Source organism: Diorhabda carinulata, chromosome 6, assembly GCF_026250575.1.
Source record: "Diorhabda carinulata isolate Delta chromosome 6, icDioCari1.1, whole genome shotgun sequence".
NCBI lineage: Eukaryota > Metazoa > Arthropoda > Insecta > Coleoptera > Chrysomelidae > Diorhabda > Diorhabda carinulata.
The window spans coordinates 5,235,994-5,263,295 of record NC_079465.1 but is presented as its reverse complement, the minus strand read 5'-3'; the positions used below and the strand labels follow the sequence as shown (position 1 = coordinate 5,263,295).

Sequence of the window (27,302 nt, the reverse complement as noted above, 5' to 3'; positions counted from 1 at the left end):
GTAAATACATAATATATGAATTGGTTATCAACTATGTTCATTTTGGTACGTACGTGGTTACCCAATGGAGATTTAGAAACGTTAGGAGGAATCGCCGGTGGTTGTAGTCCACGAAGTTGTTCCAGAAATGGTAGGAACATGAGTCCTGCTTGATGTGGACCTGCGGCATATTGTGCGGTGATCTGACCTTGTAATTCTTGTAGTTTCTGTTGATGTTGTAACAGTTGTTCTTGTTGTAAACGATGTAGTTCTAACTGTTTTTGGTGTGAATCGTTCACTAGTTGACTAGCAGTCGATGTCTGTAAAAAAATCATACATTAATTGAATTGAAATTACATTAGATGTGATGGTTGAGTTTGAACATCCTCTACATTCAGTATTAATTAGACATCGATAGTGCACATATTAAAAATTAAAAAAAAATCGTCACTGTATAAGAGATGACCATATGAACACCTAAATATTACTTTATTAAGGAGCATATCGGTCACCAAATTTGACAAAAAAATTTAAAAGTGTTACTGATTTATGGCAAATTTTTTATTTTGATTTAAAATTTTGAGTACCCTATATCTCAGCAACTAGGCCCCGTAAGGGTTCGATTTCCTATATCAAAATGAATCATTTATTGAGATCTCTCTGTGGTAGAGCGTTGTCGGTCGAATATAGAAACACCCTGTATATATCTATGAATGTTGATAAACTCGCGCTTTCGCCAAACTTTTAATGCGCGCATTCACCCATATATATAGGCAATGGTATGACTGATACAAAATGTGTACAATCTCTTCTTGGTAGTTGAAATGAAGTAGAAATGAAGACTGCTTAACGGCGTTTTCAAGATTGTTTCGTTTACCAAGCATTGAAAGTTTAATCCAACGTAAAAATAAAATGTCAATAATTGAAAAAGGTTGATATTCATTAACCTTACAAGAAAAAATTTTTTTGTAAGTGGAGTATATGAAAAAACTTCCTATAAAAAAAGTTCTACTCAATAAATTTTATGTTGAAAATAATAGTATAATCTTTTACTAACAGTTATGGTCATCATACTTTATGCAGATAAAGTGAGCATTACCACAAATTGAATACTATAATTAATCTACGACTATAACAATAAATGTCAAAATATAAGTACAGAGAAAAACTTTTTTTTTTATACCTCGGTCGAGAATACGTATTTTCTTCCCAAGTAGCAGAGACGAAAGTACGTTCCTTCGGCCAAGGTATGCAGGAAAATCGTATACACTACGATTTGCCTCGGGAATTATCATTATTATTATTGTCAAAAAGTTCTTCCGGGGCAACTTGCAGTTTCTTTCCTTAGATAGTTTTCTTGAATGCGCTCTTAACTACTGTTTTGTATTCAAATGGAAAATCGCAAGTGTAGATATGCGCAAGAATTTTATAGGTTTCTATTAAGTCTCCTCTGAAGCGACGTTCTCTGAGAGTGGGTAGGGCAAATATTCTTAGGCGTTCTTCATAGTATAAATTTTTCAGCGAGGGAGGTATTTTAGTAACTCTCCACTGAACTAGTTCTAAAAGCTCAATAACCTTCACAAAATATGGATTTCACACTGAATGCGCAAATTCAAGCTTTGGCTATTTTGTAAAGAAGTCTTATCATCTCGACTGAGTGATCCTTAAAAGCTTTTTGTACCATATAATTGAATGAATTGGCTTTCTTGGCTTCTATTTGATTGATATGTACATCCCATTCTAGGTTTTCGGTGACTATAACTCCAAGATCACATTGGTGATCAACTGTAATAATATCCGCACCTTTTAGTGTATATCATTATCATGACGCGCAGGACCGAAAATTCAACTTCCGTTTTTTGTAATGTGATATAATATTTCAAAAATGTTGATATCTACTCCAAAATAATGATATAAAAATAATTTGGTTGCATTTTCTCATTTTGTTTATCAATAAAATTAACTGTGACGTTTGAACAACTAATAATCTGAAGTGGTTAGGTTAGGTTAGGTCATTTCTTTTTGTAACTTTTTTTCAGTCGCTCCAGCTACTACAGCTATTAGTGACAGAAGAGATCATATAACATTACAGTACATTTTACAAATGAACAAATATTAACAATAATATACGAGGATGGTCTTAGAAGTGCCCGACCTGAACTAGAGATGGCTACTTCATGCATCCTGGCAACTTAGTCTGTGCTAGAAGATTTTTATGGGTCAAATCGCTATGACCCAGACGTAAGTTTAATTTTGGTAGGCGCCAATAATTCAGTGATTGATTTTTTTCAGATGTTTTTATATTGCACTCCATATGTTTTGCCACATGAACACTTTAACTTCACAATTCATGTCATAGGAAGAAACTTTGTCTATTTGGATATAGTCCTGGTTGTTTGCTACTGATTGGACTTTACTTCATCATTTCCTTTTATACCAGAATGTGATGGTGCAAACATAAATTCCTAGCAGGCATCTGCTTTTTGGAAGTAAGCTATTTTTGCTAAGATCATAAGGCGATTGGATTAAGCCAAGAGATTATGATACCCAGTGGCTAACAAATCGTTGAAAACTCGCAAAATGTCTGTTAGTTTGTGTTATACACAAAATAATAAAAAGTTACTGACTTATTCTTCCAATTTTTGTAATTAATAGATAAAATTAAAACTTTTATTCACTAAAATAGCTTTTTTTATTAATGAAAATATTGAAAATTCGACAGTATACGACTTGACAGATTATCTGTAAAATAAGCCGTCAACTGAAAGCACCACAGAGAAAAGAAAAAAACAATTCTCTAAAGTTAAATTTAAAACAATTTTTAGACGATTTATTTGAGAATAACCAAAAGCAAACAATAACAGCGCAGCGTTGCGAAGATTTCTTTTTTTGTTTTCAGGATGAGATATGTTAAAGAATTGTCCATCTGTTGCGTTCGCTGTGTTTCTTTTCCCCGAAGATTCGCAGGTTGCCAAACGCCCACAGTGGCTAAATTTACGTCGGCACACGTCCAATTTTATCCTCCATTCACTGCAACTTTAATCGAGAACTGCATATTTCACACATTAACAGTGGCGTCGACAACAAATCAAGAAAATCATCAAGAAAAAAATAACAATTGGACGTTTCGGAATTTATAAGAAAACGAATCGAACTCTTCAAATATTTCACACAATTACTTTATATACCATCAATTTAAGGTTGTTAGTCAACAAATCATTTCGGTAATTGAGGCTTTTAAGCCCGAAGTACATTTTAACATAGCTAAAATAAGCTTGATAATAGTTTTTCAGAATTTATAAGAAAATTAATAAAAAGAGAAGAATAACTGTTATACGACAAACCTTTATATGTTACAACAATACAAATAATTTACATGATAAAAAAGAAAAACCTGCTTTTGATCGTTAAACTTATGAAACGATGCTTCAGGTGAACTATGACGAACTCTTAAAAGTTTGAAGTTGTATTCTCATCGGCTAAAGACAATCCAAGAGATATATAAGATGATTCGTTTAAGAATACGTTCCGCCTATGCGTCGAAGTATCTATGGAATGAATCAAAGCTGTTGACAAAAATACTTCGAAAAGGGAACACAACTTCCTCTTCTCCTTTCCTACGCCTCTGTTCACAGGATGTTGATGGTATTTCACATTGCTCTGAATTAAATCTTTTTTCCAAATAATGCGTAACTAACATTCATCTTTTTAATGATCAGTTGCGAACGTTTTTTAAATAATATATTCGATATTTTTTTCACATTTGACAAATGAGTGTATGTAATAAATTTCACACAACTGTAATTGGTCGAAGTTTAAACTGTCGCATCTTTTTGAAAAATTAAGGAAAAAATATCATTTTTTTGATGAGAAATAGAATTTATAATTGCAGTTCATGAGTATGAAGTGAATTTTTATCTTATTACCAGTCTTCTACCATCATATACTACTATTCTATGATTCAATTCAAAACTTAAGGATTTTTTCTATTTCTGGCGTTTCCACTAACACTACAACTATTTGAAGAGCTTCACTCTCTCATTTTCCTACTTCTCTAGTATTTTAACTAACAGTTCTGTCCAAGAAAAGCTGTTATTTAGTTTGTACTAACAATAAGTAAAGGTAATGCATGTATGAATGCAAGAAGCGTAATGAACCTGATAATGTTGTATTTTCGAGTCTATGCTAGACTTCCTCTCAGTTATAGTTTCAACTCAAAACAGCCAATAAGTTATTTTTGAATCTTCTTTTCGTTGTATGTTACAGAAATGGATCATCGGATTTTGAGGCAACGTAATACAATTAAGTTGGTAAAATAGTTGAGACGCATATAATGAAAATTGATAATCAAAAGTGTGAGTTTTTTATGGCATACATGGATGGCAAAGAAGATTAACCTTCCTAATGGAAAGTTTTTAGAACAAAAACTGACCAAAATGTTGACCGTATTAGTGCTTTTTAAAAATAAAAATTATAATTGAACACTTGATTTTGAGCTACAATGGTCCTTGAAAAGCTCAAAAAAAAACATGCACTAATTTTCTCAAGAGGATTACCAATGATAAAAAATTTTCTTGAGTCTTTTACTGTTGACGAAGGACCAGTATCACCCAGAGTAGAATCTAGGTCAGCTTCATTGAAAACGTTCAATATTGATGACTTCCAAACAATGTGTCGTCTTCAAATTTGTTATATAGATTTTGTACTTTCTAATACAGTGGTACGTCAGTCAGGTATTTCTAGGACCAACAGAGTGGTTAGATTAAGTTTATCTGTTTTATATGTCTTTGGGAGAGTAGAGCTAAACAAGATCATTGGCTTTTGGAAGAAAATATAAAGTCTGGAAAGAAAAATGTAGTCCAGAATTCATTAGACAAAATTATCCTTCCAACATTACAAATCAAACTAGGCATCCTTAAATAGTTTATTAAATCACTCGATAAAGGCGAGAAATGCTTTTCTTGAATTTGCCAATAATATCCTTATCTCAATATGGAACCAGATATTTTTATATATGAGCTTAAAACTTTCTCCACGGTCACCTGGAACAGTTTCCGGAATATTTAGGAGATATGAGCGAAGAGCAGGGAGAGTGTATGCATCAGAATATTCCACTATCAGGGTTTTTGAGATATGAATCTGATCTCTAGCTATTGTTGGTCTCTCTGATTAGGATATAATTAATCATTTTTTAAAGTTTTCCTCAGTAAACACCTACTTTTTTTCTGTTTTACACCTACATAGCTGAAACTCAGAAACTAGACCCGATAAAAATCTTCTAATTCAAATTTTTCAAAATACTAGGACCTTTTTTTTTCAACCTCCTATCTCTCCGTGCAGACGCTACGAGGGCAGAAGAAAGCGGGCATGCGCTTTAGGTGACTGCGCAGCTTTCGTAGTACACACTCCATCATTGTTGACATTCGGGCGTCAGTCGGCGTTGTGATACAGCCAACTAAACATGCCCGCCATTATTGATGCTCCTACCAAGTGTGAATTGAGAACTCGTTTTCTACATACGAAAGCCATAGTGCTGCAGAAATCCATCCGAGAATGAATCGTATGTATGGGGAAAACTTCATCAGGGGGACCAAGGACACAAATCTGTCGTTTCAGATGACCTGGTTCAACGAGTTGACAGAATAGTTAAAGAAATCCATAGATTCCCCATTACTGCTTTGTCTACGGAATTTTCAGAAGTTTCAAGGTCTGTTTTGTACTCTACTTGAATTCAAGGCGGCGACTTTCTTTGAAGAGGGCATTGGAAAGCTTATTCACAGATATGACAAACGTCTCAATTTCTTCGGTGATTACGTCGGAAAGTAACCGCAAGTGTACCAATTTTTTGGTGATAAAATTATTGTTTTATATGAACTTGTGTTTTATTAATAGCCTATCGGAGGTTGAAAAAAACGGTCCTCGTAGCATATTAGTAGTTGGCCACAGCTAAAATTTCGTCGGCAACAGCTGAAGAGTGAATCAGAGTTATTAGTAGGGGTGGAGAAAATTTCGAAACTAAGAATAATTATTAAAGATCTGGTACTAACACGCGATAAAAAATATTAATTTTCTAAATAAATCGTTATTAATTATTCTTAACGACCAGAGAGCTGTACAGTTACCCATTTCAGTTAAAATGCTCTTATTGTTTCATTTTACTCCGATCAATCAACGATGCTTTATTCGTTCATGAATTTATTACTAATTTTCAAGATACGTCTACTAATGTGTTGTATAAAAATAAGTGACCTTTTGGGCGAATATCGATACATACAAAATTGAATAATCGATGATTGTTCAACCTAGAAAATATTAAATACTTTATTCATATCCGTTCTACATATGCATAAACAATCACGTAATTCATGATGTCAATCAAAGTAAATTATCTATCATATTTTTTGTTTATATTTTGAAAATATGAAATATCATTTGAACACAAGTAAAATTTAAATCTAAAGAAACTTTTGAATGAATAATCAAATTGTACCCGGAATAGTTCATTCAAACTACACACGTAAATCTAAGCTGTTTGTTAACCATGTGGAAATTTTTCTGGAGATATTAACTGTGGACAAAAAAATTGAGCAAATAATTTGTTTGAAATTTTGTGTTTCCAATGGACTACCACTACATTATCATTCAATCAAAAGATATAGTAGAGCCTTTCAGTAACTCTTAAGTATCGATTCAACATATTTTGAGTATTAAATCTAACAGTGCTAAAGCCGTACCAAAAGACCTGAAAATTTTGCAAAATCAGCGTCGAATAGAAGGCACAAAAGATATGCTGGTAACGAGATGTATGTTTACGAATACGACGTCGAAACTGTCCAACAATCTAGCAAATTGCACTTCAAAATTAGCAGGAATCCAGAAAACCACGTCCAAATTAATCAAAAATCTAAGGGATTCTCATCGTTTCTCGATTATTGTGATGTGGTGCACGTTTATTTCATTCCAGAGGATCAAACAGTCAATAAGGAGTACTACTTGACTATTTTGAGTCCTCTACATTGTTTTTATTTACGAATTTAGTGTTCATGGTGTAATATAGTATATTAGTTTGCCCAATTCTGTTATTTATATCTGCATCTTGTATCCTATTTTTGTCTATTATTGTTTCTAAGTATTGATAGTGTTTAACTTGTTCTGGTGTTTTTGTATCGATTCTTTCCATTACTTTTGTTATGTTTTTGTTTATTTTCATACCCATGTCAATTATTGCTTTATTCTACATCTCAATATCTTCTTGTAACTCTCTTTCGTTCTTTGCTATTAACATAACATCGTCTGCAAATGTTCCTTCTTTGATATCAATTCTTTGTAGCCGTGAATGCCCCACACATATTTTTTTTGACTTAACTTAGTGCATATCTTTATGGTCTCGTCCATGAAGCTTCTCCCTTGTCTCAATCCTATATTTGTGGTGAAGCCTTTTGATGTTTTGTTATTTCTTATTACTACATTCTGATTGTTTTCATAAATATTTTGTATTATCTTTATAATTTTTACATCTCTTTCGACCAGTATTTTCTATATTTTCTACATAGGTACTCTATCAAAGGCTTTTTCTAAATTTAAGAAGGCCACGTACAATTTTTTTTTTACTTGTATCGTTTTTTCTGTCATCTGATTTATAGTACATACATGATTTTGGCTCCTTCCTATTCGAAATCCACTCTGAGATGCTTCTGTGTCTTCTACTGTTGATCTAATTCTTTTCTCTAGTATTTTTTCCATCATTTTCATCGCTATACTAATTAGTGTTATTTCTTGGTAATTATTGCAGTCTTTATTGGTACTATCAATGCCTTCTGCCAGTCTGTTGGAGAGATACTGATAAACTACAAATTAAATAGATGCAAAGTAGGAAGGAGTTTAGGTAGAAACTATAAAACTTCCAGTTTTAATTAAGATGATTTTATTCACATTTATATCAAAGAATCTTATCAGTAAGAAAACATTCGTGATGGGATAAACTTCTTATCAATAATATCAATCAACTAAACTGGTTAATAAAGAATTTTGTAGAAAAACTTTTATTTTTTACATTCGAGATGTCGAAAAATTTGTTTTCAGTTTCGTCTTTTTTTTTCATTAATATTTATTATCAAAATATTCGATTAGTTTCAAAATACGTCGTAACATCAAGTCTCGGTCGAATCCCATCAATAAATCAAACGTACTCATACATCTAGCCACTCGACATTGTTTATTGTAGAACAATTGAAACACATTAGACTTACTCAAATATTCCATCCCAACAAATAAACTTGACTTAAGTTTATGGACTGGGAAATGTTGATACTGCCTTTACTGTTTCTCTGTTACGAGTTCGAGACTGATTTACAATGTTTTAGCGAGTGAGTGATGAACCGCTACTAACAACAGCCTTCATGTGTTGTATAAATTCAACACTGCTGTCTAAAAGTCGATCCCCGAGTGCCAGGGATTGGAGTCATGAGCCCTATTCTTCTTTATGGCTCTTGTCGATCTTCTTTACTCAACGTGGATTTAGTGGATTTTATCGTTCACGATTTCGATTCAAGTTTATAACTTGTTAAAATACTCTGACAAAATTAAGAGGTTATACTATTTGATATTTTTAGCAGTCTAAATTTAATTATATATTAAATAAACCAAAATAATTGATCTAATTAAATTAAAAATGTGATAATTTCATTAAACGAGGATTTTCCAGTAAAAAAAACGTCACAGTGTAATTCAATTAACTCATCAACTATGACTGATATTTCTGAAAACATAATAGCACGGTGAGAACAAGAGAATCCTCATTCAAAATTCAAGAAAACCAAAGGAAAAGTCAAACTTGCCACCTACAAGCTCAAGAACTGACTTATTTTCATTACACAAGGATTCAAGCATCTGCTTCTTTCATTTACTAATTACATTTCTTCGGTACATTAAGACCATCAGCGGAAGAGGGATCGCAACTATTGGTATGTGTTATCAACTACGAAAGATACTGCTTTTAAAAGCAGCAAGACCAAACAATTGGTGACTATCGAAAGACATAAGCAAAGGTTCGAACTGAGGTTCAATTTATTATTGTAACGGACCACTCTTCTTGTTATAGTCGCCAGAGTTAATTTTTTCTTTAAACAGTCAAGAAACTGGTGTCGTAAAAAGAGGATTGGATGCCATGATACTACGAATGAAGCCGTGCTAAAGGCAACTATGAAATCACACACTGTGTTAGATGATGTTACACCATTAGCATGTGAGGATTTTCTAAATTATAGTTAATAAAAGGAGAAGAATAATATGATAACTGAACCAATCTGTATTTATATTTGGACGTGGTAGCATGGTTCCGTCTCAATTGAAGGGAACTAAATCGTTTCAATGAGGTACTTTACCATAAAATAATTGTATTCGTTAAGGTCTATACGAGGATATATTGAAAAATTCTTAGCCTACTATAGAACCAAACAAAATTTCAATGACAAAATATTTTATAACTCAACATAATCTCCTCTTAATTGGATACATTTATTACAGGGAACCTGTAACGTCTCTAGACCTTTTAAATAAAATGTTTCTTCTTGCTCTGCAAATCAGACCTCCACAGCTTTTATTACCTCCTCGTTGGATGAAAATTTACGACGTTTTAAACTTTTCTTCAGTTGAGGAAAGATATGACAGTTCGGACGGAGCCAAATCTGGTGAATAAGGGGGGTGTTATAGTTATCCAAACCCTAAATCACGAATTTTTGCATGGCAACATGAGATTTGTGTGCAGGGGCGTTGTCCTGTAAAAACAAAACACCTTTGGATAGCTTTCCGCGTTTTTTCTCTTTAATTTTTTCCCGTAGAGTGGTCAGAAATGTCGAATAGTTATTGTTCTACCGTTATCCAAAACATCATTCATGATTACTCCATAGCAATCCCAAAAAACTCAAGCAAGAACTTTTCCAGCAGATTTTTGGACTCGAAACTTCTTAGGTCTTGCTCAACCAGTCCATCGACTGTTGCTTTGTTTCTGGATCGTAGAAGTGTACCCAAATCTAATTCATAGTAATAATTCGGTTTAAGAAGTCTACATCGTTTTCAAATCGATCACAGATAGAACGCGATGCTTCTACCCTTGCACGTTTTTGGTCAACATTCAAACATTTGGGGATCCATTTTGCAGCAATTTCTCTCAAATCCAAATTGAGGTGAACTATATGATGAACGCGTTCGTATGAAATATGAACTGCATCGATATTTTAACATAGAAACTGGCCTTCCCGATCGATCATCACCTTCAATGGAAAATTTAGCTCTTTTGAAGCTTGCAGTCCAATTTTTCACGGTCGTATACGAAGGACATTGATCACCAATGGTATTAAGCATGTTTTCGTAAATCTGCTTACCTATCAACCCTTTTAAATACAGGTACTTGATGATGGCTCGATACTCCAATTTTTCGATTTTCATAATTTCGGTGGACATTCTCTTTTAATTTATTGCGTAGCTCTGGTTTACTTTTTTGACGTCAAACTTCACCCTGACACTAGGCTAATTAGATATCAATACATCCTCGTAAAACTAAACATAATCATTTTTCTAAGTTTGATTTATGATATAATATAAATATCTACAAAGAAAATCACAAATACCCATCCAAATGAAGACTATTGGTACCATATTCACTGCACTCAAGGTGATTCAAGCCTTCTACAAACACCAAAGCTGGAGCACATAGAGCACATAGATTCTGTGCACAAACTACAAATAAAAATTTAATGTTGAATATGACCAATTCAATGGTTTATTTATTTATCGAATAATAATAAAAAAAAAAAATTCACTCATATTTTTTTTGCGTTTCTAGTTCTCGAACGTGATCAAAGATATTGTCAAAATGGAGCTGTGAAATTTTCAAAAGACAAATCACGTACATTTGATACTAACAAAATCTGGCATACCCAAGGTAGCGTGCTAGGACTAAGTATATATCTGCTGTACTCAGCTGATCTCTCTAAAACAGTCATCACTATTTTACCCACGTTTGCAAATGATACTAGGCTTCCACAAAAACGTTACTACCTTCGGATGTCTGCAGTACCGCCATCTACTCGATAAATGGACTGAGATTGGTGGCCTAGCGCATCAGAACGAATACCTCCCAGTCCATGTTAGATTCACGTTAGTAATGTTAAAAACAAGCTTTCATTGAGACAGCAATGTCTTGTTAAAACCTCTGTTAAAACTGTTGATGTAGATTTGATATAGTTAAGGCATTCTTCCGATTTCTTCTTGCATATGTTCTCTGGAATGGCTTCGCTTCTGTTAATCATAGTGTATTGTGTTAATATTTCAATATTTTCTTTGCTTCATAAATGATTCCATGAAATGTCTATTATATACATCGAGAAAGCTCCACGACATAAAATGATTCTTTTTCGTTTCGTTATACGTAATAAGATAATGAAGGTTTAGTATGAATTTTTTCAAATCTATCTATGTAGAAAAGTGAAAAACCTGCTACAAATATTTTATAATTTTATTTCAGTAAAAGATATATGAATCACATTTGAATACATCAACAACCGTTGAAAGATCTCTAATTAAGATATTTAACGCTGATGTTTAAGACTCGCATCAATAAATTAATCTATCGATAAAATTTTTTGTTAGAATATGATTTACATGACAACGCTTATAACTTATTAAATAAGTAAATCTGGTTTCTTGACTAATACAAAGAATTCCAACTTTTTGTGTACTCGAGAGCCTGTTTATTCTTACGTCATTAAAATAATTGAGTTAGTTGCACCGTGTGTAATTAATCCGTACGCATGTATCAATAACTGTCATAAGAAGATAACAAAAATAATTTCACCTGCCTCAGATACTTGGTCACAATTTTAATTTTTTCTAATTTAGAGTGTTGATATTCACGTTTTCAAAATGATATCCATACTGTCTTTTTCAATTTCAATTGAAATATATTTTAACTATAATATTGTAATGGTTTCTTATTTGAACACTATACACACACTTAACTAACTAACTAATAATTCACTTATCACTAACACGTAACTTAAATAATTTATTTAAATTTTTCGATTATTCCATATTTCGGTATGTTGACTATTCATTAAAAATTAACAAAATTGTGCTACACAAACTCCTTACATGTATCAAAAAGAATTCCCAAAGCAAAACTAATAAATAAATATACTTTCCTGGAAATTATTCAAAAGAAACAAAGTTAATATACTGCCTGTCGTAATAAAAACATACATCAAACGGATTCCAGGTATTTCCAACATACATCAAAGGCACCGCGCTTCCGCCGAATTTTAAAATTCCACTACAATCGGACAGGACCGGCTATGGGATCCATATAGCGTCCGTAACAATATTAAAATATCACGTAACAGTGAATTGACTGACATTTTTTGTTTTTATCTTTGGTTACTGGGTAACCTTGGTAACCGGTTCGTAATCGCTCAGTATTTTTGAGGGTTGCAGCAATAGAACATGCAGCAAGATGTTGCAACCTGTCATACATTCAACAAGGTTACCGTTGGTTAAATAAATGTTTCCAAACGATTTTATTTCACTCAGGAGAGATAATTTATGGTCTTCTTGAAGCCCAAACCAATTCTAAGCTAATTTTTATTCATACGGTTTCTTAAAAGTAAAAATCTACGTAAATAAACCAAGAACATTGATCCAATTAAAGGAGACAATTCGTCAATCAAAGAAATCATTCTCTATCTTATATTTTTCATTTTAAGTAAATATTTGTTTGACTAAAATGTGTTATCTTTTTTATTTATGACCCTCCTTGTAGATCCATTATCTTCTAGATGTGTGATTTGCAGAGAATGCAATTTTGGCGCACGACCAATACCCATAATCTTTATTATTAAAGCAACCTGAATTTAATTAGGTACCTAATTTACTAGATCAACTACCTTTGTCGCCAGATATTTCTCATCAGGAGCTTCGTTTATGAAATTATTGATATGCCCTGGTATGAGACTTTTTACCTCTTTAGCTACATGTTTCTTTTATTGACTTTGATATTCGGTTCGTAAGTAATTTCAAGATGGATTATGATGAGATATAAATTAATAGGAGTATATGAAGTATAAGTATTAACAAAAGCTTGTATGAATTAAATTAATTAGTGCAGTGCTGGGGTATTTCACTACTCATTAAATAGAATGTGGAATCTCAAAAATTGTTAACATCTCTTCAAAAAACAAAAACAGATGTATTAAAAAAAACAGCGATTCTGATTTCAACAGATGTTGACGGCCTGTAGAATATCTTTCGGCTTAACGTAACACGAAGTAATCTCTAAAGACACAGGTATTAAAAAGGGAATAAAACTGTTATTTACTCATTCCGCATACACAAGGGAGAGGTATTTCGAGTTGGTAAGTTTTCTAAAAAGAATGCGAAGATTAAAAGCACACAACTAAGATATTCTGGTGTCGGTCATTATTATCAAATGATTAATCACTTCCGGAGTACGTTAATTATTAGACCGACTGAGAACAAGAGCGGCCGTTGTGAATGCTTCTGATGCAACAGGAGATCATAGCAGGATGGCGATGGGAATGTCATCGTAGGTAGGGAAATTCTAGATAAAATCCATTGGCGTTACCAATTAATGAAATAATAGTATTTGTGTTAATGAAATCGAGAAAATATAAAACTGTTAATATAAAAAGATATGAGAAAATACGATGAATTATTTTATTAAAAATAACTTTGAAGATGGCTTCTTTTCGAATGGTTTTCATCTGTTGTGGCTCTCTCAGAGTCAAAACGCTTTTGGTAAATTATTCATTATCGATTGAAGCTAGTCACATGGTGCTAGATCTTATAAATAACGCGGATGTTATTAAACATTTTTGAACTCAACTTTAACTGTCAAACATTTTCGAGTCAAAAGCAATTTGTAGTACAGCGCATTATCATGATCAAGAATAAAGCCTCTTTCTTCGTACATCGTGTCGCACACGTTCCATTTCTTGGAAAAATTTGGCATATGAAGTTGTTTCCAGTGGATCGCACTATAACCTCAAAATAGAAGAAAAATAATAACCATAACTTTGTACTTTGAATTTATATTCACACTTTTTTAGGGCGAGGTGAGTTACTGGGTTTCCAAAGAGAACTATGCTTTTTTGTTTTTAGAATGATAATCAAAGAACAAATCATGTAAATGGAATCTAGATTATCATGTAGATCACAACAAAAACCTTTTTTTAACAATTTAATCTATTATTGAGGACGAAGGATGTCCCAATCATTCTTCATAGTATCCTTATAGCGAGGGAACACTAAAACCTAATTTCGGTTCACTAAATATTTGTGTAACTGTTTTGGTGTACAACAATGTTCTGTGTATTCGAAACGAGAAGAGAACAAAACGGTTACAATATAACAGAGCCAAAGCACGTTCTTTTCACAACAACTTAAAAATGATTAGCGCGTTTAAGCCTGGGAATTGAATTTTGATTATTTATTTCTAATATTTCATTGTTTGTGTGCTGATGGAGTCATCGCAAGCTTAATTACTTCCACTAGTACAGCTTCATATTTGTAACCTTCAAGTCCATACCGGTTTGAACAATTATACTAACATATATATTAGCACTTCTTTTAATATAAGTTGTGAGTTTCTTCTAGTAGTCAAATATTTCAGTTTCAGTTCTTTTTTATAAGTCTCTGCCACTTTAGTTGGATAAAGTACTAGATATTGGACCGTTTCTTATATGAGATCATCTTATTTTTTCATATAATATTGTTTAAAAATGACAAAATGTGAGAAAAAATAATATTTAGATGAAATCCATTGGAAAATGAGGAGAATATAAGAAAAATACTTTACAGGCGATCTGAGGTCGGGAAGGGGAAGTGGGTGTATTTTTAATGGTAGTAAACGGCTTATCTCGTCCTAGGAAAATGTTATGAAGCATAGTTGTAGGTAATAAAAAGATCTACAACTTTTGTGTCCACACTTTTTTCACATAACCTCAAAATTTATGAGAAAAATTGAAATAACCATTTTTATTTTTAACTTTTACAAAAAACATAATTTATTTGATTTGAAATATTTATTATTTCATCTTATTATGATAATTTTCAATCAAAATTCCATAGTCAAAATATTAGCTTTCTTTAAAAAGTCGATGAGTTTTGTATTTGTTGAAATCTCTACTTTTTGATGATGTAACAAAATATTATTATCACCATAGTAAATTTTCTAAGAAAAAGGAAAAAAATGGAATCCAAAAATTTCTTTTAATTTTTAATTTTTAATGGCAGTTTTCCTGCGAAAATTTACCATGGTAAAGTTAATATTTTTTACACAACCAGAAAGTAGAGATTCCAATGAACAAAGAACTCATCAACTTTAAAAAAAAAACTGACATTTTGACGGAAGAATTTTTGTTTGAAAATTAGGATGTTTTTTCCATATTAAATCAAAATAATAAATATTTCAAAGTAAATAAATTATTTTATTAGTGAATTTGGAATATAAAAAAGTTAGTTTTCGTGAAAAAATGTTTTTTAAAAAAAATAAAAAACCAAGAGCTTGGCTACATTTTAAGGTTATGAGATAAAAGTGTGAATACAAAAGTTGTACATCTTTCTCTTACTTACAATTTTGCTATTCAATATTTTTCCATTTGAAGTTTTGCCATAAATCGAGATAACCCGTTTTTTACCTTAAAACTCTTCCCTTTCAATTCCCAACCTCAGATTAACAGTAAAGTATTCATTTCTATTATATTAACTCCTGCTACAAAAATTATCGACGCTGGTCTAAAGTTGATATTGACAGAATTTTATACGACGTTTATTAATCCGGGTATCTATTTTGTTTATTGAGTTTTGGCAGCTTCTCCAACTGATTCTTCAGCATCTAATATTGCAGAGTCATTTCCAAATATACCAAGTTGAACGTTTTTCGTAACAGAGATGTCACAAGTATATAATTAGCCCCAAAAAGGAAATCTAATAGTAAGGGAGGTTGTGGTACATTTTGACAAGTCAGTTTATCTGTTAAATAAACTATGCGATGCTTTAAGATTCGGTTTTATTTATTATTTAGAAAGTATGAGGATTAATTGAATTTTTCACAAAACCTAATAGAAAGTCATCATAGAGCTATTCACTTAGAGCCAGAATTTGTTTGTGGTCTAAAAATATGGGCCATTTATTATAGATCAGATTGTCAGTAAATTTTTCCTGTAGTCGTCAAATAGTGAACTGAATTAGTCACAAAATGGTTAGGAATCGAATCTAATTTTTATTCTCGAAGTGAGAGTTGATCAGAATGAAGAAAACTTGGAATTCGTCTTAAATCTTAGGAGCACAAACTGTGATATATTCATGTTATAATTCGGGCTTAACATTTCAGAGTGTTCATATCTGGGACCGTACTATTTTATTCCCATTCAGTCTGCTGTTTTGAAGCCATCCGTATACCATTTATAGGCATTTCTTCCCATTTCTAGCTAGTTTAATGAAAAAAATGAAGCACTACCTCCCATACTATAAGAATAACAGCAATTGATTATATTTACGCAATATTTGCAGAACATTCTTCCTACGGCACAATTTTTCACAAAACCTATTAGAATAAAACGAGAAAAAGTCTTCATAGAGCTATTTACATAGAGCCAGTTATTTATAAAACATGTAGAAAATAAGAAAAAGATTACAACAAATGGTGTATGAAACTTTCAACGACGAATTTTGTCATCTGGTTTATGAATATTTCATTTTGGGTGATTTAACTGTCAGTTGTCAGTAGGTGTATTGTGATTTGTGTTTAATATTCGCATTTAATTTTAGTCATGTTTACAAAAGAATTTGTTTGTGGTCTAAAAATATGGGTCATTTATTATACTTCAGAATTTTACTTATATCATATTGAATTTGGTTTTTTTATTAAACAAGACTTTATTCGGTGAAGACTATATATTTCAATTTGGTGAAATATATACTACAAATTTCCCATTCAAAGATATTTTTTACGTTGAATTGTAATGTGAAGTTATACCAAAGCTTCTGACTCTTTTTAAAGAATGTACAACGACCAATGTTCTTTTTTGTCGGGGATGGTCCTGAAAGCATTCTCCAGATTAATTCTCTTTTACGAGGTCTGGCTATTAAACAACGAGACTGGTTACGAAAAAGGGTTTTATTATAAAAATTATTCTACATTTGAATGCTCCCTTTCAATATACTTCCCTCCCCTCGTCACACACCTTTCCATACGTCATACTGGAAGTCTTCTTGGGTCAGCACCTTTAGAAGCTCTACCGTTTTCGGATCCCTTTGAAAGCAGATCTTTTTCTAACCTCTTTAATCTTTCAAGGAAATTTGAGCAGACCCGTTAACGCAAGAGCTCTTGGTCAGGAGTCAGATGTTTTGACACCAACTTTGCACATACTTTTGTCATGTGTAATTCCTGGGGTAACATTTTTCTGACCGTTTCTTTTTTGGCGTTTACAGGCTCGGCAAGCATCTGGATGGTCATTCCACGATCTGCATGCACAATTTTGTTGATTTTGGTCACTGTTTCCGGAGTTGAAACAGTCACAGGGCGACCTGGGCGAAGGTCATCTTCAGTGCTCTCTCGGCCCTCACTAAAGCGCTTACACCACTCAAAAACACGCGAACGAGATAGAGCATTAGATTATTTTGTTAGGGGCACTTTTCTATGTAACGGCAAAATTTCAAAGAAGTGAAATGCTTTTTTGATTTTTTCTCAGCAAATATACTACCCTCTTAGTTACCGTTTGAAAAGAACTTATTGTTCTTGTCATTGAGTTTTCTACGGAATTTCCAGATAAGATTTGAATCTATGTTGCTGACTAATGTCATTGCTATCTGATTACTGGTTATGTCATATTTCAAATAATTTTCTTTTCAGATTCATTCCCACAAACTTCTCAATTCCTGCTTGCAATGCCCCATTGTCGTTTCACTCTTTTCTAGAAATCTATATATTTTGATATTAAACATTAGTATTCTCTGTTTTTTGCATAACTATTGTATATTTTTTAGAACGATTTAATGCCAGCTTTTAAATAGTTCTGTTAGTCGTTTCATTAAAAACGTTGTTTAGAGTCACGTAGGATCAACCTTAAGTGTTGTTAATTAATAGATGTGCATGGTTTAATACAGCGTTTTACATAATAGATGCGTGAAAACAAACGTTATTTAATGATTACTACGGATTCATTCCACCTAAAGAACCTGTGAGTATATCTGTGTTCTTATTTAACTTTTACATGGAGTTCTGAGTGGAGCTAATTCATAGATAATTTTAATCTTTGATAATTTTTTTTCAAATTTGTTTCTGATTACATAGCAGCATGCAACTTAGGTTGAGAATTTGTAAAATTATTGTGTTACCAACTTTCTGTTGTATTTAATTTTTTTTCAACATGAAAATCTTGATATATTTTGATGGTATGTATGTATCTAATATAATAATAATAAGACTCAAAAATATGTATTTTAACAACCTATATTCATATTAACTTGCTCATTCAATTAATTGGAGCGGCTGAAATGAGCTTTTTATTCAATCAAAATAGAATATAAGGAACAAATAATAAATCCATTTCAAATAAGTCAACGAAAAATTGAATAACGAAGCAAGGTGAAGAAAAGAATGGAAAAACACGTCTCCAAACGTTGTATTTTCACCATATTCTGTTGTGTTTAGATATGTAAACATAAACCTAGTGCGTGAAAATACTTTGTACTGTATAAAATCAAGAGGAAATGATGAAATTTGTCTAGAGAAAAATGTGATCATTATTTTTTTTAATGGATATCAAGCCTTTCCAAAGAAGTTTTCATAATTTTTTCATAGTTCTCAATATTTAGTTGTCAAAATAGTTGACGAAGCTCATTTTTCGCTAGGACTGATTTTTACACAGTGGGTCCCTTCCGTATTTAAAAGAACTTCTAGCAGGTATAATATTTTTGTTAGAAGTAAAACTTTGGCTAATGATTCTTGAGGAATAGCGAAAAGTGTAGAGAGAGTCCCTCATTATTCAAATTTGAAAGTTTAAACACTGAAATGCTAAAAATACTCAACTATTATAAGGAATAAGAAACAGTATATAATTTTTTTTGTAGTCCTCAAATCGTGAACTATGTAATTCGGAATCGAATCTTATTGTTACCTTCAAAGTGAGGGTTGATCATAATCGATGAAAATCTGAAATTCATCTCAAAACTTTATGAGCGCAAAGTATGATATATTTATATTGGGAGCGTACACTATTATTCCCATTCAGTCTGCAATTTTGGAGCCAACCGTATACCATTTCTAGGCATTTCATCCCATTTCTAGCATGGTGTTGTAATCCAATTTGCTGTACTGCTTAGGTTTGTCTCAAATTTTTTTAGTATTTCATCGTGAGGTATATCTCTCAATTTGGTCATTTTTTTATGAAAGTTTTTATTTATTCCTGGTGACTCTTGCTCTGATTATTCAGACTAAGGTTCTTTTCGCCTTGTTTTCCAATGTCATGTGGATAGGCGGAAGATTTTAGAATCACTTTTAGTGCAATCCCTGGACATGTTCTCATGATGTTGTTTGTATATATGCTGGTCATTCTTTGTTTCTTTGACAGATCGATTCTCGATGTATTCAGACTGATTCTGTCCCTCAAACCACGTCATTTACAGTTAATGTGCTACTAATTCTTGTAAATTTGAGAATTCAACCTTCATTTGCTTTATTAGAAGGCTCCATGTTATTTTATGAGCGATTTTTGATGACTAATATGTTCGATGTATATATCTTTGAGAAACTTGAATATCAAAAAACTTAAGATGTCATTCTTATTGTAATTTTTCTGTCCGATTTTCTACTATTGGTGATTTGAGGAAATTTTCAATAGAATTCAAATACTACAAGCTTTGAAGATTTTATTAACATTAACCCAATTGACTATTTCTTCCAAAGTGATCTCTTGATATACTACAATGATATCAAACTTATAATTTCTTTCAGAATATAAGATTTACTTTTAGTTTTGGTGGAATATTTAGGTTATGAGCAGAATGCTGCTAATAGTGACTAGTTTACCCACTAACGCTGTTCTTATAGATTTTTGTTGTTTCAGCAATCTAGAGTTAAATTAGATATAGAGTTTTTAAGATGACTTCCTCAATTTATGTTTCCTGTACTGGACAGGCTCATCTAAATACAAGTTATAGATTAGATAGGTTGATTTTGAACTTTGAGAATCATTTACTTAACTATAAACCGTTTATGTTTATCGACAGTTCGAAGGATAAAATTATACAGTCAAATGAAAAACAATATGTCAAACTAGTCTATTTTTGATTTGCAGTTATTATTTTATACCCATGATACAGGGTAATTAATGTTTGAGTCATAATATCAGCAATCGTTTTATTAAATGACAAATCTTTTGTATTTAATAATAATTATATTATATGTCAATACTTATACACTGTTTTCCAATTACTAGTCGCAGAAGGTGATCGATAATGACAATTTTAGACTCTACCACGATAGATCCATTATAATCGATAGACAGGTGACGAATAACAGACCTGACATCGTGGTGGTTGATAGAAGAGTCAATTAAATCAGTCCTTCTCGTCGATGTAGCAATATCTAACACTCAACAAACACCAGGAGAAACTGGCCAAATACGCAAATCTCGTAATTAAGATTAAACCGAGAAAATTTGGAAATAGTCCCTCTTATTATGTCAGCAGCCTAAGACCCTACATTATGCCATTAAATGCTCTGGAATAATCAATGGATACAAATACACTCACTTCGCATGAACATCATATCTTATTTGCCTTCCTAGAATTTTCTTTAAAATTTTAGATGGTTCCAAAAACTATCACGTTGATTTAAAATGGATTTGAAAAGTTGTGATGTAAAAAGAGTTGAAATCGACATAGAGTTCAATGTGTTGAAGCTTTTAAGAAGAATAATTCAACTTCAAAAGAAATTATCACCAATGGAATTCGCTTTCTTCTCTAATTGTATGAAGCTCCTAAAAAACTACATGTTTAGATAAGTTTCGGTAAGCATGTTTCGTTAAGTGCAGTTAGCTTGTCTACCGCTACTTCACCGATTACTCATCTAGATCTTTTTCTAATATATTACCAAGTTCACGTGTAGCTACACCCAAAAAATTGGCCTTGGAAGTTGTTCGAGGAATAAATTAGATTTAGTTCAAACTTTATCCCCATCTCAACCGGAAAAACTGCTAAACACAAATTGTCAAAATCGGTCATTCTCCAATGTTATATTGTCATTAGTTGATTAATTTGATGCAAACGAAGAGACATTAGATTCGTTATTAGTAGGGCAAGGAGAAGAGGGAACAGAAGTATCAGAGAATTACGATTTCAATGGATAAATTTCCCTAGTTTTTTCTAATTTATAACTCTTGAAGGTGGCGTGTAAATTTGTGTATATTATAACGATCAGAACTCCTTTAAGATTTTGAATCCTTATATCTCAAAATCGTGGCTCTTAGGAATCTGTTGTATAATTTTTGTTTAAGGTAACTTGCGAATCGCGAAATACCCAATTTTGTGATCTTTGATCGCGAGTAATTTTTTTTCTAGGTGTCATATCGATAAGAACTTTCCACTTTTCATTTATAATGGTGTTTTGAATAATCCCGCCAATTTTCAGCTGCGTGTAAATTTTCATAACTTCGGATATCTAAAATAACGGAACTAACTATTGAATATTATTAATATAATTGTTTTTTCTTTAAATATGGATCCGAACATCTAAGTTGAGGAATGTAGAGTACTGTCGGAACCTTCCGATAGATGACCCGGGGAATTTTTATTATCAAAGCTGTTGAGACTTTTTGGTTAACTATTAGATCAATATTTCGCTAAACCACAGTGTCCAAAATCAAACTTCTTTCTTCTTATTATTTTTATTACTGGACGAAGGCTTCTTTAAGCAATTGCGAAGTGGTCGTAGCATAATTCTTTTTGTCTTTAATACAAAAAGTAACAGGCGCATCGTAACTGCATATCCGGTGTATTTCATAGCTGATGTCTAGACTAAGTTATTTTGGCTTTTTACGGACTTTTACATATTTAACATAATTCCCAAACTTATGTTGAGGATTATCCACTCCATCACCTTTTGCGTGGTTCTTAGCTTCTCAGAATTTTCCTTCTCTTCTTCTATATGTTGTAATGTGTGTAAATTGTCTCGGATACTTTCATTTTTTCTAGATTAATATCAACTTTCAAACAAAAAACGCCTAGTTTAGTTGGACATCAGATTTTCTGTTACTTTGGCCAAGAAAGTGGAAGAACATCTGAAAATACTTGCAGGACTATGCAGGATTCTATACTCCCCTGTTTGCTTTTGATGATTTCCAAAAAATTGAAAAGAAAGCGTTTCCTATACTTCTATGTTTCAAAAACCGTTTTCCATTCTTTTACAAAATTTTAAAACATTTTCAAAATCAAGAAGTTGTGGTGATTTCTATTCTAGAGAAGAGAAGATAATTTAAATAACTGATTAACGTAAGTCCTATTGTTTTTCCACTTTTTTTCGGCTGGGGAAAATAAGAGTAGCACCATTGTTAAGTTTTGAAGATGTGCATGGTCAATCCTACACTTTTGATTTCTATATTAATCTCTTCAACTATATTGGCAAATTGATTGGGCTTCTGAACTTGGTGTATTATTATTCTAACTTCTGATTCTGCTATTTATAATTGCCCTACAAGTACTTAATTGTTCTATGCTAATTCAAAGACCTAAAGCATCTTCATTATCATTTTAATGCGAAAATGATTACAATAATTTCTGATTCCCCCCAATAATCGAAACAATAAAAATAAGTTTTTATGTTTATTTAAATGACTACAAAGTTACCTCTTATGTCATCCTTTCTTGGAAGCTTGAATGTTGATATTGTAATAGAATATTCTAATGGTTAGTCACTTTACTGTTAATTGGAGATCAAGTGAAATAAATAGAAAACGAAAATTTACGTAGGCAGCAACTACAGTTTCTAGGATTCTTTAAAACATGTTTTATTGTTTTTATAGTTGATATAAAATAGTTGATTGTAAACTAAATTACTTGATTAAAGATTTAATGATGTTCCCAGATAATAATGATGATCGTCCTTTCGTTTAGGGAACAAAGTAAATTATCAGATTAATAGCACAAAGGTACAGGTCATGATAATAAGGCCCTTAATTTAAAGGGCTAAAGGGGTTATTTTTGGTTAGTGGCTAGTTCACTAACTAATAATTGAAGCAGCTGTACTTAACCCTCAACCGACAAGGTGCGACTTCTAGTATACCATCGGAAAGGTGGCGTCTGACAGACAGCTATTGTTGGGTGCTAGGAAAATAACTAGATTTTTGGAAAATATGTAATTTTCAATAGAAACTGATATTTTTTTCTTATTGTATTTAGCAACAAAACTGACTTCCCAGCAACCGTTAATTTTTACTTTTTGAAAAGCATGAATCACTCTTTGAGCAATGTAAGCAGATTTAGAGCTCGGACTTTACACAAACATATCTGGTCATTCCACGAACAACTCTTGGGCATATGGAACACGGATTCTGGAGTCATTTGTTCCACAGATGACGGATTTACTTGTTGTATCCGCAAATGTTCATCTACTAATTGATTTATTAGTTTTTTCGCAAATGAAGATTTTTCTCTAACAGTATTAATGTTCTCAAGGACTGCCGCAATTAAATGAATCTACGATCTACGATAAACTTTTGGCACATTTTTTGTTCGTTCTCTCAACTCCTTTATTGCAGTTATAGTAAGCGATAATTTCAGGCTTTTGCGTTTCTTCCTGACATATCGCATTTTAGCTTTCCCTATTTCCTTTTTCCAAATTTTTCTAGGCCCTATTTCCACTAGCAATGTCGTCTTCATATTGCTACGAACTCGTCCACGACATGGGCCGTGAAGTCGCCCAGGTTTGGTTATAATGAAAGTCTAATATTTGACGAAAGCGGAATTCGTTTGATGTTTGTTTTTATATAGAAACTAATTTCTATACATAAAAGACAGGATTTATAAATTCACCTCACCGATAAAAATAGTATAAATAAATAAGAAAACATTACGATGAGCATTGTCATGTTCGGATTGAAAATACTCATCTTCTAGGATTTCGTCTTCTTGTGTCATCTTCGGCTTCATAAAACTACTACTTATAATATTAGTTATATTGTAAAAAATTCACACTATTAGAAATGTGATGTCTGAAAAACCAGGATACACTGATTTTAATTTCTATTGTTCGTCTAAAAATTCGAAAGTAGGGAATAAGAAAGCTTTCTAATCACTTAAGGATTACGTAGCCTGACCGAGTCGTAGTCGTGTTTGTTTACAAATAATTTACAAATATTCGTGAGCAATAGTCTGCCAGACGCCACCTCTCCGGTTAAAGGTTAAGATTAACTGAACCATTTTCTCGTTTACTTAAAAAAAATTTGAAAAACCATGAGGGACCATATAGAATTAATTATTGAGAATCTAATTGTTAATTGGGTGGTGAAGAATCAAAAAGCTGACAGAGGATACTCAGTTGGTAGCTCTATTTTGCATTTTGTTCAATGTTTGTGTAAAGCCGTTAATACATTCTTAGTAAATTTGTGGCCATTTATTCTATTTTCTAAAAATTGTGTCACTATTCGTTTGTAACTTTGTATGTATGTTTGTTTAGCTGCTTAATGATTCTACTGATTTGAACAATGACTATTTTTCGTAAAAATTTTAATTATTTCATATACTTAGAGCTGATATTCAAGTGGAGTTAGCTTAATCTATTATAAATTGTGTTATATAGGATGAAATGGGAGATTCCGGATTAGAACTTTTGGTTTCTGAAACAAATTATCTTCTTATTAAGAATAATTGTTTTTTGAATGAGTACAAGTATAATGTTTATTTAGAAATTCATTCTCAGTTATCGAAGTTCTTTATTTTACACACACAACTTGTGCTATTAGTTCAATTTACATCATTAAGATATTATTTAGGAGTATGATTTTGTAATTATTATTTTAGAACATGCATTGTATCTAACAACTGTTTAAGTACAATTAAAGCTTTTCTAAAAATATTGTAGTAACTTGTAACGAACAGCTTTCTAGATATTTTCATTCAATGTGAGCAACTAAAAAATCGAGGGTTAAAAGTCCAAAAAACAAATAATTCGTTTCCTATGGGTTTTACGCTATTGGTATAGTAATAATATTGTAGAGCATTAAATTCTCTACAACTTTTGTTTCAAAAAATTTTTCATACGGTGAATCGTTTCTGAGATAGAGGGCAAAGCGCGCGCAGTTAGAATCCCGTTTGAAATCAACTATTAATCCCGATCAAAACATTCTCTTATAAAGGAGTTGCTCACCAAAATTTCAATCGTGTTTATTACCAAGTTCAAACTTGATTAGTGCATGATTTGGAACCCCATGAATGGGGTTGGGCAATGCGTAACGGGTTCTTAGAACCTGTCACGACAATCTTACCACCTGCTCCAGATGAATTACTAAACACTATATTCTGTAACTGCAAGAGTGGTTGCGCTTCGAGATGTGGATGCAGGAAAGCGAGGTTGCAGTGTTCTTTCGCTTGTGGCCAGTGTAATGTACAAGCTTGTCTTAATGCTGTACCATATAATTGTCCTTATATATTATTTTTTATTTGTTTTTTTTTAATTTTAACAATCACAAATTTATCGAATGACTTTTTTTAATAAACATTGATTACATTTTTATTTTTTTCCTATTATTTTTTATTTATTTAAAAATAATTACTATAAATAAGATTTGAATTATATGATTAAAACTTTTCTCCCTAAGATTTTGAAACTACACAGGCAGGTAAGTGCTATTATACTTGATTGGAAATAAATATTTAAGCAAAAAATATTTAAATATAATGTAATTGTTGATAAAAATGAAAATTATTTATAATTATATATTTAGCAGTAATTTATGAATTTTATAAGAGTTTATTTATATATATAATCGGGACGATCAGTTGATTTCAAACGGGATTCTAGCCGCGCGCGCTCTGCCCTCAATCTCAGAAACGATTCACCGTATAAAAAAATTTTTAAATCTAAAGTTGTAGAGAATTGAATGCTCTACAATATTGATAATATACAAATAGCGTAAAACCCAAAGGAAACGAGTTATTTGCAAAAAATCGATTGTTTTAACTTATGCCCCCCGATTTTTAAAGTTGCTCAAATCGAATTATATGTGAGTTTTGAGAGGAGTTTTATGATGTCAAATGAACAAGTTTAAACGAATTTATAGCTGGGTATCTCCGAAATTATTGCCTAAATCTACCTAAAATGACTGGATTATTTGGATAATTTATAGAATGGTGAATAAGGCACTCAGGGTTTTTGGTATTGTTACTTTCCAATTGTAAAATAAAATAAAGGGACTTATTAGTCCATTACTATTTTTATAAACATAATAACGAATGAAGGATGTAAAGTTTTTTTTATATCTATCTTTTCAAATAATAATCTGATTGATCTATATCTACATCATAGAGAGAAATGAAGGTATTGTGAAAGATCCGTGCAGATGTAGTGCACTGCAAGAAACCTCTGACAATAAAAATAACAAATATCGAGATAGGAAGCAGAGGCGGAAATAATAAAAATTCCAAAAGTAAATCCAGATGACGGTTGAAACTGTTTCTCTTTATGATTTATTCGACAATATAGAAATAATAACCAAATTGTTTTTCCACGTTGGTTTCTAACTAACTCATTTGTTTACCGAGCATTGGTTAGATTATGTTACATTATAAAGCCGTTTATTGCAATAACAGGCATCAAAAGACGACATTAAAATTCTTAGTTTGTTTTTCTTTCGTGAAAGTACCGTGTGGCACTAATTTATTAATCTGTTGATGAAAATAAAAGATCATTAAAATCTATGAAAATAAAACTTATTTCTATTATAACGTATTATATAGAATGTCCCACTGCATTATACGAAGTGAATCCAAAATGTAAGTTTCGTTTCTATTTCTATCAGCGGCTTCGCTGCTGAATCAAGTATACGAAAATGTACGTCATATCCAAATTGCTGCTACTAAAGTGTTCTTTTTAGTTCATGATGTTATCTTTAATTCAAAATGCCGCCATTAGTGACATCAGATCTGTGATTTGTTGTCTGAGCGCAAAGAAAACTGAACCGAAAAGAAATTTATAGGCAAATCTGGGAGGTCTATGGACAAATGCTATGAGTGTTTCGATGATTAGAGTATCT

The 27,302-nt window shown here is 32.0% G+C and overlaps 1 protein-coding gene across 3 annotated transcripts in view; it reads right to left on the bottom strand.

Moving 5' to 3' along the window:
• LOC130895135 (transcription factor SOX-13) overlaps positions 1-27,302 on the bottom strand; it is a 227,393-nt gene that overhangs the window by 16,476 nt on the left and 183,615 nt on the right. For all 3 annotated transcript variants that reach the window (XM_057802296.1, XM_057802297.1, XM_057802298.1), the window contains one exon: positions 54-299. In XM_057802296.1, the coding sequence (XP_057658279.1) occupies positions 54-299 (246 nt within the window). The remainder of the gene's footprint in view (positions 1-53; positions 300-27,302) is intronic.